This window comes from Hyaena hyaena, unplaced genomic scaffold (assembly GCF_003009895.1).
Source record: "Hyaena hyaena isolate Hyena2069 unplaced genomic scaffold, ASM300989v1 scaffold_594, whole genome shotgun sequence".
Lineage (NCBI taxonomy): Eukaryota > Metazoa > Chordata > Mammalia > Carnivora > Hyaenidae > Hyaena > Hyaena hyaena.
The window spans coordinates 1,065,430-1,079,664 of record NW_024081227.1 but is presented as its reverse complement, the minus strand read 5'-3'; the positions used below and the strand labels follow the sequence as shown (position 1 = coordinate 1,079,664).

The 14,235-nt window shown below is 34.4% G+C and overlaps 1 protein-coding gene across 1 annotated transcript in view; it reads left to right on the top strand.

The window, feature by feature from the left end:
* The window catches only part of TMEM168 (transmembrane protein 168), a 31,405-nt gene extending 20,530 nt beyond the window's left edge, over window positions 1–10,875 (top strand). The window contains exons 3-5 of the mRNA XM_039256915.1: window positions 281–423; window positions 1,699–1,973; window positions 7,692–10,875. Of these exons, the coding sequence (XP_039112846.1) occupies window positions 281–423; window positions 1,699–1,973; window positions 7,692–8,239 (966 nt within the window). The 3' untranslated portion in view covers window positions 8,240–10,875. The remainder of the gene's footprint in view (window positions 1–280; window positions 424–1,698; window positions 1,974–7,691) is intronic.
* Window positions 10,876–14,235: the final 3,360 nt, after the last annotated feature.

Genomic DNA, 14,235 nt, shown 5'->3' with positions numbered 1-14,235 from the left:
GGTAAGATGTTACCTGACAAATTAAAAAAATATGATGTGCCATATTTGCTTTGCCACAATCTCCAGGAAGCTTCAAGATTAATTTAGATTTCATTGCTCTTCCATAGATACTTCTCTGCTTCAACTTCTAATTGTTTTTAGGTTATTGATCTTTTTATCTTTTTAGGAAGTGGGAACAAAATATTTAAATATTCATGTATGTAAATATATGTACATATGCACACACATAAGCACAGTTACACACACACTGTATAAACATGCTGTTTTAAATTTCTTTTAGCCAACAAATGGAATCTTCTTGAGCATGTTTCTGATAGTTTTACCATTGGAATCCATGGCTCATGGGCTCTTCCACGAATTGGGTAACTGTTTAGGAGGGACATCTGTTGGATATGCTATTGTGATTCCTACCAACTTCTGCAGGTATAGTAATCTAGTATAATCTTCCTAATATTTGTATGAATATGAATATAAAATGTGATAGCTCACTTTTTCAAAAGTGTACTATTTTCAAAATATAATACTCTTGTAGTTCTTTTTAATTTATTCCAAATGTTTAAAAACTTTTATTTACTCTGAGTAATGATAGACTCTTCAGGGTCCAATTTAAACTTTTTTTTTTTTGATAAATGGGATTAGCTGATACTTGAGCTAAAAAGTAGAAAATATGATTATTCTAAGGAAAGGTCCTACCCTTTCTATAGAAAAGGTTTCTAGGATCAGATCTGTCTTCAGTTAGTGTTCAGTAATATAAGGCAGTGAACTGAAATTTTAATACTTGTTTTAAAATGCCATTTACTAACAGATAATTTCTTCTGTCGTTTATGTTCCTTAAGTTAGTAGAACATGAATGCAATTTTTTAAAGACTGTCTTTTTCAATATAGCAATATAAAACATATTGCTTCCATTGTTAAAATTATTTTCTCAAGGAATAAAAAAGTTCTTTTATTATCGTTTCCACCTGGGTTTTTTTTTTTTTTTTAAATTTTTAATGTTTTTTTTAAATTTATTTCTGAGAGAGAGAGAGAGAGACAGCGTGAACAGGGGAGGGTCAGAGAGAGAGGGAGACACAGACTCTGAAACAGGCTCCAGGTTCTGAGCTAGCACAGAGCCCGACATGGGGTTCAAACCCAGGAACCGTGAGATCACGGCCAGAGCCAAAGTCGGATGCTTAACCTACTGAGCCACCCAGGCGCCCCCCACCTGGTGTGTTCTTGAAACACAGGTAAAGTCCATATAGTCTTGCTTTTAGAAAGCCTTATTCAATTATCAGTCATTTGGGGAAAGGATAGGAGTATACAGCAAAGAATAGTATTATCTACATTTGGATATCTTTTCCTAGCTTTCAGTTTAGTGGTTATTTTATTGGTTAAAAATGTAACTTTTAGTCTGCTGAAGTAAAACGGGAAAGGTAGTTCATCTTTTTTGTTATTAAAATAAAGAAGCATAAACCAAGGGGAAAAAATGTAACTTTTAGAAACAAACCTTTGATGTTCAAGCTTAATTCTTAGCATTATAGGAACTTTAGAAAAGCTGATAACTAAATGGCACAATTTTTTTAAATCGTGCCATTTATTTAAATCATGCCATTTAGTTATCCGCAACTATTATGATTCTTAGATAATTATAAATGAAGAATAAGAATGTGACATAGAATGGAGATTATTTTTTTTAAAATGATCTTTTTTTTCCTTCAGTCCTGACGGTCAGCCAACACTTCTCCCACCAGAACATGTACAGGAGTTAAATCTGAGGTCTACTGGGATGCTCAATGCGATCCAAAGATTTTTTGCATATCACATGATTGAAACCTATGGATGTGACTATTCCACAAGTGGACTGTCTTTTGATACTCTTCATTCCAAACTGAAAGCTTTTCTTGAACTTCGGACTGTGGATGGACCTAGACACGATACGTACATTTTGTATTACAGTGGGCATACCCACAGCACAGGAGAGTGGGCTCTTGCAGGTAAATGCACCTCTGACAGTTTCACTGTCATGAAGATAGACCTATTTGTGGAAATCTGCCCTTCACACTCAAACATTAAATTTCCAAAATTCTCCATTTTCTGCTTCACAGTTTACTAGTATACATGGGACTTTTTTTTCTTTAGCACACCCATTTTGCATAGTGTTAGTAATCTCTATAAAGGTTTTGAGAATTATGTCTTGTATTGATTGGAAGGAAAAACATCTGCCTAATCTGAGACTTATTACCAGTTTCCCTTTAACGTATTTTCAGAATTATTAAATATAGTTACATATTTCAGAAGCTGATTGACTTGACTAATAGTTCTAAGTCTTTAAATGTTATAGACACTGATTTCTTAGTCTTTAAATGTTAGTTCTGCACATGTCCGTTTTATTTGTATTAGAAAGCTCACCAGGATGTGAAATAACAGGCTATGTGATATGGTGGGAATAGCACTTAAGTCAGGAGACCTTGGTTCTGGCCCTGATTTTAGCACAACAGTGTTATTTTTGGCAACTTACCTAACTTCACTCAGTTGCAGTTCTCACATCTGTAAAATGAGGGAGTAATCCTAAATCTCCCTGCCAAGGGTAAAGTGATCTCTATTTTATATGTAAATTTATTTGTCGGGCTTCTTAACCGCAGACCATGTAAGTCATGGGCTTTGTTTTATGAATTATTTGCACCTAAAACAGATCCTAGCATGTACTAAGGATCCCTAAGTAACTGATAGATGGATGAAATCATTGAATCAGTAATGAAAAAAAAAAAGTAATTTTCTTATTTTATGTTAAAAATATCATAGAACTTAATTATATCCCGCTTTTTCCCGTAAATATTTAGATGTTTTATACTAAGAACATGTACAAATAGTAAAATAGACATAATATAAAGTAGAAATGGATGTTCAGATGCAGGACTGATACAAACAAGTATTATGGGAGGACAAAGGTGAGGCTCCTAACACCAGAACTCCAGAAGAAAGGGAACAAACTCAAGGTTTAAAGTAGAAATGAGTTTAAACCATCATGATCTCACAGATTTCATGCCAGATTTATAACCAGGGTTTTATCATAAGAGTATTCTTGTAATTTTTGGTTTTGCAAATATTTAATAACTTAATGGCTATCTAGAAGTAAAGGCAAAATCTATCGGGCACATGTGAAGCACAGTTACTATGCTTGGTTCCTGATATACCTTAGATTTAATCTTCACTTGAAATACTTTAAATACTCTCACCTCTGTCATCTTCGTTTTTCAAAGAATAAAATGAGAGCTTAAAGTTGTTACCTGTCTCTGGTCATACAACTGGTAAGTGAAGGCACTCTGATTCAAATCCAGATCTGCCTCACCCATAAAGTATGTTTTTCCCCATTGTACCATGTGCTGCCAGCAGCAAAAACCATTATGGTAGAGAAATTGCATGTTCTGGTTAAGTATGTATTTTTGTTTGCATCATTTATCCATTTTTTAAATACTGTAGAAAACGGTAGTCAACATCAGAGAGTTTGCAATTTTTTCCTTGGCCTGTAACTTTTTAGAACTCAGTGTAGAAAATCCCTTTTTAGCCTTTATGGTTATTTTAATTCTAGGTAAAGTATAGCATTCTATGTACTTTTCCTGAGCACAGAAGATTCAAAAATCTTCACAGAAATAGAATTTCAGAGTAAAAACTAGAGATTGATTATTGAAAACTTACTGCTTACTGCAATGCTTATAATAAACTCTCCCCAGATCAGATGAAGAAAAAGGCATAATTTTGGTGGTCATGCATGTATCCTTAGTTATTTTTAAGTATTTTAAGAAAGTAGTATTAAAAGTAAGCTTGCATGTAAATGTGAAGGATTAATAGAAACATTTTTTACAGAGTTTGTATATTTCCTCTTAAATCTTTTAAAATTTATTTCAAGTATCTTATTTAAAAATTTTTTATGTTTGTTTATTTTTGAGAGAGAGAGAGGGAGACACAGAATCCGAAGCAGGCTCCAGGCTCTGAGCTGTCAGCACAGAGCCCAACGTAGGGCTTGAGCTCACAGACCACGAGATCATGACTTCAGCCAAAGTCAGATGTTCAACAGACTGAGCCACCCGGGTGCCCCTCAAGTATCTTTTAAAAGATGGCTTTGGAAATAAATTCTAGATGTTCAGTTTACTACTATTTATATCAGCTTTTTTTTTAATTCATAGAAAAAATAATAGACACCAAGATAAGTAACATATTCATCAATGTTCTTAAATTTTCATTCATTATGAGTTAGAAATAATTTATAAAGACTTAAAAACTCTAGAGTATGGTTTTATTTTAGTTAAATGTCTAGCAGTTACATTCTGGAAAGGTATCTTTATAATATTTTTTAAATTATGTCTCCAGTAAGTTAACCATTCATTATAGAATTCCTCTCTTAGTCAAGAAGATTTGTTCTTGTATGTGCAACTTTCTTTGTTGGAAATTTTATTGTAAAAAGTGGAAAAACACAACGGAGAAAGCATCACTTGACATGGCTTTGCCTTCTCCCAGAAGAGGAGGTATCGATTGGCCCCCTAATTTGGTCACTTTATACTCTCTCAGCTTGAGACACCAAGCCCACTTATGTTACCAGGTCAAATGAGGAGCAGAGGCAGAGCCTTCCTATCAGTCCCTGTCCTGGGCTACCCGAGACAAAGCCCTCAAAGGCAAATAGTACTCAAAAAATAGTACTGAGCACCCTGCACTGAGGAAAATGTCCAACCCACGTGACAAAGAGCTTTAAGTCCTGAGAATTTATTAATAGTTATCTTTCTAAAAACCCGTAAAATAGGAAACATCCTGACTGGATTTTACCTGAGTTAGCAAGTTAAGATTAGGTCCAGAACTAAATACCACTCTGAGAAAGAGAATCTGTATTTGCACTTATATCACCTACCTTTACTCACAGTGCTTCTTAGAATATGTAGCCTTCTTACATTTATGGGGTTTCATAATAGGAACCTGATATTTTTGCCTCTTTATTTGAGGGTAAAAAACAATTAATATAATGACGAGAGAAATAAATGAAAAAAAAGTAGATAAACTCTAAAGCAGTTTATCACAGATAAACAAAGCCTTTAAAAAAACAGTCTCAATTACTTTAACTGCATTAGATGGTTGTTAGCTGAGATAAATGTAAGTACTTTGCATCTGGGCCAAAAACCAAACGCAACATAGAACCATTCACAGGAGAAAGTAGAACAAAAACAAAACAGGAGAAGAGAAATAGTTCATTGAAAAGACTTTAATGTTCTTTTAAATCTCTTATTGATATCTAAAGAGCATGTATGTAAGGGAATTCATGTAGACTGTGCATTTTAAAATATTTATTGAAATAGTTGTAGAAGGCAGGTTAGACAATGATGTTTTGCAGCAGATGGAATTTATATAATAGCTCTTGTAATCTGTGTCATTCTCTGATTCCTAGAGAAATTGAATAGAACTGGCAATAATAAAAAGTTAATATTTCACCATGTAATAAAAGGTATCTTCTGGAGCTCTCTGTGAAGCAACATTTGTAATATGGAGAGGGCATGTATTGAAATAGCGCCTCTGAAATGATAAGCAGGAGTATGAAAGCAATTCATGAAACAGCTTTTTCATAGTCAGAAATCTAAGATACAGCAGCCTGATGAATAGAGGAGTATTAATTATAAATACAGAATTTGTACACCCTGGCTTCAGAGGTCAGATTACTCATGGAGTTCAAATTCTAAAGGATTCCCTCTCTCTCCAGTGTTGTCATTTTGTTAGTTTAGCAAAGAGGATGGTTGCTCTAGGTAGAACTATATATCTGAGGTTGTTGGAGCCTGTCCTAGTAAATTATACCATGAAGACCTTTTTCTTCTTTCTTTAAAAAAATGTTTTTTTAAATATTTATTTATTTTTAGACAGAGACAGAATGCGAGTGGGGGAGGAACAGAGAGCAAGGGGGACACAAAACCCAAAGCAGGCTCCAGGCTCTGAGCTGTTTGCAGAGAGCCCAGTGCAGGGCCTGAACTCACAAATCACGAGAGTTAAGCCAAAGCTCGATGCTTAACTGACTAAGCCACCCAGGCACCCCTGGTGAAGACTTTTTTCTAATCATAAAAGTAACAAAAACTTAATTGAAAATTGTGGAAAATATAGGAGAGTGTAACAAAAACCACCTAAAATCCAAACACCTAGCAATAACCACTGCAGTTACATTAGGTATACTTCCATGTCATGCTTTTTCTCCTAGTATCATAGATATTTTCTCATTATTAAAACTGTTTTTATAAATACCATTTTATTATAAAACTCCCTCATGATTTATTTCCCTTCCCCCTGGTTGTTTCAGATTTTACACTGTCTTAGCAGTAGGAAGAAGATTTTTATATGTAATTTTTGTCCCCATTTCTGTGCTTTCCTTAGGATACATTCCTGGAATTGGAATGATTAATATTAATGTACCATTGAGACAGAGCCAGGAGTAGGCTGAGTGAGGATGGCAATTGCCTACGGCACAAAATTTTAAGAAGATGCCCAAAATTGAATAGTCAAGATAGTATTTTAGTGTAATATATTTAAAAATCAAAATAGGGGCGCCTGGGTGGCTTAGTCGGTTGAGCGTCCGACTTTTGCTTAGGTCATGATCTCGCGGTTTGTGGGTTCGAGCCCCGCATCGGGCTCTGTGCTGACTGCCAGCTCAGAGCCTGGAGCCTGTTTCAGTCTGTGACTCCCTCTGTCTCCGACCCTCCCCTGCTCACGCTGTCTCTCTCTGTCTCTCTCTCCTACAAATAAATAAAAAAACATTAAAAAATAAATAAATAAAAATAAAAATTAACACCAAAAAAAAAAAACCTATGTATAATGAACCAGATGTACAAACTACTAGCTGTAAGACAAATTTGCTTAGACCTTTTTGTGTGTGTGTGTGTGTGTGTGTGTGTGTGTGTGTGTGTGTATTTTTAAATCCTGTGTTGTTTCTCAGGTATAAAATGAATTTAAAAATCCATTCTAAACTCATTCTTGGGACAGGCAGGAAAAGTGTTTCTTTTTCCTTAGGTAGGTGCCTACATACGAGGCAAAGTAACATTCATTTATCAGTAATGTAGAACAAGGGTTGACAAAACTTTTCTGTAAAAGGCCAGGTATTTTTGGCTTCGTAGGTCCTAAGATCCCTATTGTAACTGCTCAGCTCAGGCATTATAGAGCAAAAGCAGCCATGGACAGAATGTAAAGGAATGTTATTTATGGAAACAATAATATGAAATTTAAGTCTCCTGTGATTTTCACTGAAGACTTTTGTCTTTTGATTTTTAACCATGTAAAAATGTAAAGTCACTTCTTAGCTCTCAGGCCATGCAAATACAGGTGGCATGCTGAATTCGCCCATGAGCCATAAGTTGCTGCCCCTGATGTGGAATATTAGCTTTTAATTTTTATCACTAAATATTTTTATTTCTAAATTTTAATTTTTTCACTAAATTTAACCTTAGAAATCAACTTTCTTGATTTATTATACTGTATCCCTTTTTTAATGTAACAAGGATTTTTTTTTTACCTGAAGTTGAAAGGTAAAACTTTCTTTAAAAAAACAGAAACTCTTCTGAAAAGATACTTTAAAAGGAAGTTCCATCTATTTATTTTTTTGCCTACATATTTAATTCCAAGAAGTTAAAGAAAATATATGTAACAGGAGCCTTCAGAAATTATTATTCTGTTGAATTTTCTTTTGTTCACAGGCGGAGACATACTGCGCCTTGACACACTTTTAGAATGGTGGAGAGAAAAGAACGGTTCCTTCTGTTCTCGCCTTATTATCGTGTTAGACAGTGAGAATCCAACCCCTTGGGTGAAGGAAGTGAGAAAAATCAACGATCAGTACATTGCAGTGCAAGGAGCCGAGATGACAAAGACCATCGATATTGAAGAAGCTGACCCGCCACAGCTGGGCGACTTCACAAAAGACTGGGTAGAATATAACTGCAACCCCAGTAATACCATCTGCTGGACTGAAAAGGGACGCACTGTGAAAGCGGTGTACGGGGTGTCAAAACGGTGGAGTGACTACACTCTGCATCTGCCAACGGGCAGCGACGTGGCCAAGCACTGGATGTTACACTTCCCTCGGATCACATACCCACTCGTGCATTTGGCCAATTGGTTGTGTGGTCTGAACCTGTTTTGGATCTGCAAAACTTGTTTTAGGTGTTTGAAAAGATTAAAAATGAGTTGGTTTCTTCCTACTGTGCTGGACACAGGACAAGGCTTCAAACTTGTCAAATCTTAATTTGGATCCCAAAGTGGAATATTACTGAGAGTTCATACTACCGGTTATCACTAACTTGCCATTTTTTTGTATATTGTTTTTTCATTTGTGAAAAATATCTTGCTACGTCTGTAGCTCGTTTCACTTTGTCTTTTCTCAAGTAATTATGGTGTATGTAAGATGTTGGGAATAAGCATTTTATCCTAAAAGTATGTAAGGAGTCATAAATGCTGACGCTGTGTAAATGCATAAGAGATGTTAAAAATAACAATGCACTTTGAGGAATGTTTGCATATGCCTCTGATTAGAAAGAAAACACTTGTCGATGCTCTGCAGTGGCCAGTGAAGAATTACTAATGCCTTATTTTCTAGGCATAGGTTAGAGAATGTAGACCAGTTTGTTTACTATTATAAGAAAACTTGCAATTTGCTTACAAAAGATTATTTTTTGTGAACAGTAGGCTTGGGTCCAAGACCATTTGAAGAATTACAAGCTCTTAAAAAAGAATAAAGGAAGAAGCCTGCCTAAAATGAATGCAAAAATTTACTTATCGTCTACCACATTCAGATGTCTTGGTTGTGGCCTCTTACCAGTGTAGCAATGAAGCCTAGATCACTTGTTGTAAGATCACTTGTTGTAAGATCGAAACATCCTTCATGTAGGGAACTGTAAGAAGCCAGAAGCCTACAGATTGCTCCTTCCTCCACTCCTGTTGGGGCTCTGAAAGCACTTGCAATCTTAAGAGTTTTTCTCAGGGTAACAGTGTTGTAATGAACAATGTTTCCAGTGGCAAATTCCTTCCAAATAAATTATCTTTCCTTTCAAAAAGTAAACATTTAAAAGAAATTTAGCAATTTCTCATTGATTTAGGTTATTTTCACTCTTCAAAAATGATTCTGATCTCTGGAGTTGTTAATGCTATGCCATGAAAATTATTTTTCAAATCTCCCATTAGTGGTGACATTTTTTTCTACTGAAGGTCAAAGGATTGGAAACAGGTCATTTTTTTCCTTATATACATGTATTATGTTAAAAAAATATTCATGTTGGCAATTTTAGTTATGCATAATGGTGTGGTCGTAATTTTAAAAACTTAATTCAGTGTTTTGTCTGATTAAAGCAGGCACTTATCAGGGTATCCCCTAAGAGGTAATTTACCTCCTGTTCCCTTCCAATAATTCTTAACATTCTAAATTTTCATATCTGAGAACTAACAAGAGGGGAGTGGAATTAAATTAGGGGATAATCTAATCTTTGTTGTTTAAATAGTGTGACTTCTCACCATTGAAGCCATTCTTGCAGCCTCAGAGAGAGGAAACAATGCCTCTACCATTTTCTACCTGGTGACTTGAAAACTGAAATTTTTGTTAGCTAGAAGTCACTTAGTGTCAGGGAACTCGTATACCACTATCTATGCAGCGTTGTTACAGTCCACTTATTTGTTTTAAATATGATTTTCCTAATGCTTTCAATAAAATATTAAAAATTAATTTTTCATGTAATGTGCAAAAAACAGTTACTGAATAATTTTAATATATCAAAAGTGATAGTCATAAAAAAAAATACCCATATATTAGAGTTCATGGTTGGTAGCAGCAGGTTGATTTGAAATTTTCCAGTATTTGGTTATGTATTTGTATCACCCTTATCCAAATGAAATAGTATAGCAGAAAAGACAGTGTTAAAATTATGAGGTTATAGCTACAAAAAAGTTAAATTAATGTTAAGTAAAATCTTTCAAATTTCCAGGCCAATATTAAGCAAATTAGTTAAAGCCTGTCTCTTTACTCTGAGAAAGCCAAATACAAAAGTGTATATTCTGCATTCTTTATAAAGTGATTTCAAGATGGTACTAAAAATCAGATTCAAAAGGTAGCAGACAACTTTACAGCCACAAAGCTAATATTTTAATAGATATTTTCTGTGACCAAAAAAGTTCTGAGCTAGAAATGTGACTTGAGGCAGTTTATTCACCACAGAGTTACAGAATATCCACTTTGATGAATTCTCCTCCTCAAACAAAAAAACTATAAAATGACAATTAAGAGATAGCATCCTAAATGAAAGCCACCATTTACATCAAAGTAACTGATAATATGGAGAAAGAGTATTATAGGAGGGATACATTGATTGGTTACTTTAACCCAAAGATTAAAAACTAGATCTGACAATAAAGCTAATTTTCTTATGGCTTTCATTTTATATACCATATGTTTATGAAGGAGTTACTTGGAGTGATACAAATTATTTTGGAGCAAAACCTTACCATTCCCACTAAAAAACAGTTAACATGGAGATGTTTTTCAACCTAACATTGATTGAATTTGTCTCCTAATATGATACATTGCTAAAACCACAAAAGCACTATCCCCTAAAAACGTCTTTTAAAAAAGCGTATTCTGTTCTGTGATGAATTAAGGAGTCCAGTTCTTCCTCTTCCTATAATTTTCAGTTCATGCTATTATTTTATTAAAAAATTTTGTTTCAATTTGCTCTGACTAAACTCTTCCCTGGGATATTTGGATTTATCCTTGCATAGCTTTCTATCTTACTCTTCTTAATAAATACAAAATTGTACAGAAGACCATTTTTATGATCAGTGTTTTCATAAGTCTATTAAAAATTGCATTGCTGATTAAAGTGCATTTATATTTAATGCATTGGTGGGTAGATTTTTTTTAAAGTAAACTCTTAATTAGAATCTATTTGTAACTATACATTTTGTTTGTAAATTTTGGTCTAAATATAGTTGCTGTTTTGGGTACTACCTTTTTATATGTATTCTTTCACATTTAGAGCTTAGTTTCCTCCGAAGTAATGTTCTACATTATCTTTCAACAGGTGATGTGACAGTTAACATTATGCCAGAAGAAAACGGTTTAATTTTAAGAATATGGTTAGGTATATTTCATAGTAAATGCTCAAAACAGTTAGATATGTCAGTCCTTTTGAGCACCTCTATTGGAAACATACTAGATTATCCTCTCTTTTCAAGGAGAAGCTTATACATCTTGGTATTTCTGGTACACAGTTACCCAGAAGAGTGTCTTGTCCATAATAGGAGGTATTCAAGAAATATTTTTGAGTGAATTTAGAATCCCAAGGAGAAGTTAGAATAATTTGATTGTAAATTACTTCATTTTCTTTATAATTTTTAGTGGATATTATTTCCAGATCCTCATTAAATTGATAATTACTAAAGCCTATTACAGAATCAGTGAAAGACAAACATCTCACATTTTTAAAAATATACTTTTTCTTATTAAGTAAGCACATGCCAAACATGGAGCTCAAATTCATGACACCTACAATCCAGAGTCCCATGCTGTACTGATTGAGCCAGTCAGGTGCCCCAAACATTTCACATTTTTAAAGAGTAATAAGTGTCAAGATCAGAGAAGGAAAAAACTGAGGTTTGAATGAAAACATAACTGATGTCATTAAAAAGATGGCCTTTTGTTGGTTAATTGTTACTAGGAATCTGATATGGTTAAGATTGAATCTTTCTTTGATACCCCATTGGAAACAAAGAGATGATCAGAGACTTCTCACAAATGGAAACTATTTTTTAAAAAAGTCTGATGAAGAAAGAAGAAATTTGGCTCTGCTCATCAGTGACAATTAGACCGTAAAGTCAGAAAAAAATTGGCCTATAAACTAAAGAGGTTCAGAACAAGTAGGACAACTACAAGTGTTTCACTTTTGAAGTATCTTCCCTATTCACTAGTTGCGATATATAGATACAAAGTATGAAACAATGACCTCTAAGTAGTAATTGCTATGAGCAACTATTTTATTGACAGTATTTTACATTTATGTGTATTAGAAAGTATTATTCTTAGACCAAAGTTGATTCAAAATTGAAAACTATAGGTTAATCAATAAATTTTTAAATATTAGTACATAAAAAACATTTTGATTGATTTAAAAAATCAAATTGAGGGGCGCCTATGTAGCTCAGTTAGTTAAACATCCCAATTCTTGGTTTTGGCTCAGGTCATGATCTCATGACATCTCCCCACATCAGGCTCTGCACTGATGACATGGAAAGTGGGATTCTCTCTGCCTTCTTCCCCAACTCCCTCTCTCCTCCTCTCCCTCTCTGTCTTTCTCAAAAGTAAACATTAAAAAAAAAAATCAAATGGCCCAGTCATCCTGTGTGATGACTTCTCAGCATTTTATAAGTATGAACTTAGAATAAGATAATTTTAGTAAACTTTGGTGATTATTTGCTTGGTACCGAAAAATATTGATCTATCCCAAATCAAAGGTTTTAGTAGTGTGCCAAAGGTAAATGAGGAACATGGTATATCTTCCTAGACCTCAATGCTTACTCCATGTAAAGTAAAAGTTTTTATATTAAAACATACCGATGTGTCGATAAGCAAGATTTACATTAATTTTTAGTGTAAAACAGAAGACTTCAAAGCAGTTTCATTTTTGTAGCTGGCCATGTGTTCTTCCTACCCCAGAACACTAAAGATTCTTTGGATATAATATCGGATGTTAATAACACTGTATAGAGAATCCCTTAAGAAAAAAATCATCTTCTGGCTTAGAAATATAAATAGCACATGAATTTTATCAAAACAAATAATGTTTCTGTATATTTGGAACTTCAGATGGATGCCATTTTAATACAATTTTATAATAGACATTTCTAGGTTCTTTGGAGTCCTTTTATAAATTGATTCCTTCTACATAAGTAGGTATTGGTAAAGAAAGTGGGCTGAGGATTTTAATTTGTAATCCACATCCACTTACATTAATACCCATTCTCAGCTATTTCTCTTCTACCTAATTAAAAGAGGTACTCCTCTTTTCCCCCAACACCTAATCTTTGGATTCCTTTCTTCTTTTCTACATAAAGCAACTGATTCATCAAGAACAATAGAAATGACAACGACTGTCATCTATTGAATATTTTTTTGTTTTAGGCACTGTGCAAAGTGCTTGTGTATACAAGATTTCATTAAGTCCTTATAACCACCTTTTGCGATTGATATACTTTTATAAATGAGGAAACTGATGCAAGGAACTTAAGTAACTTACCCCCAATGACACAGCTAGGAAATTGGGTCTCAGACTCAGCTTTGAGCCAGATTTTATATTCTAAAGATCCTCACGTGCCAAGGAAGGTTTTACTCTCGAGTATAAATACATGACTTTAGAGAACTTTGTTTTTTAATTTTTATTTGAATTCCAGTTACATACAGTGTCATACTAGTTTCAAGTGCACAATAATTCAACAGTTCTATACACGGCATCTTGTGCTCATCATGACAAGTGCCCACCTTAATCCCTATCACCTATTGAACCACCTCTACCCTCATAAGCATCAGATTGTTCTCTGTAATTGAGTGTTTCTTGTTTTGACTCTCCTCCCCATCCCCCACCACCTTCTCTCTCATTTTTCCTCCTTTGCTTGTTTTTTAAATTCCACATATGAGTAAAGTCATATGGTATTTGTCTTTCTCTGACTGACTGACTTCATTGAGTATTTTGTCAAGGGGCCAAACACCTGGCTACAAGCACATAAGCATACCCAAGAAGGGCAACTGGTCAATATAAAGACCTTTGATTATTAACTGTACTAATATCAGCCTCACTTTTTAGCCCCTTCCTTAATTTCCCAGCAATCTCTGATGCTGAAGCCTTTCTGCGGTTGACCTGGACTGGTCAGAGGTTCCTCCTCAGAAGTCTTTTCTGTGAGACTACTAGGCTACAGCTTGCTGCCCTCTGCTTTCCCAGTTCACACTCTTCTATCCATTTTGTCTTCTCGATGTGTACTGAAATCACTGGTCTAATGAAAAATCCTCCCTTTCTCTACATCTTGATGCTATCATGTGCTTGTTTAATGGGAACTGGAGATGGTAATTTAATGGGAACCGGAGGTGATATAAAGTCATGTGTTCACTATCTTGAATTGAAGTAAATATAAATTTCACTTTTACAAAAACATGGTGAAATTGACTTCTGTATTTAGGACATAAAATACAAAAGAACTTTGATCCAC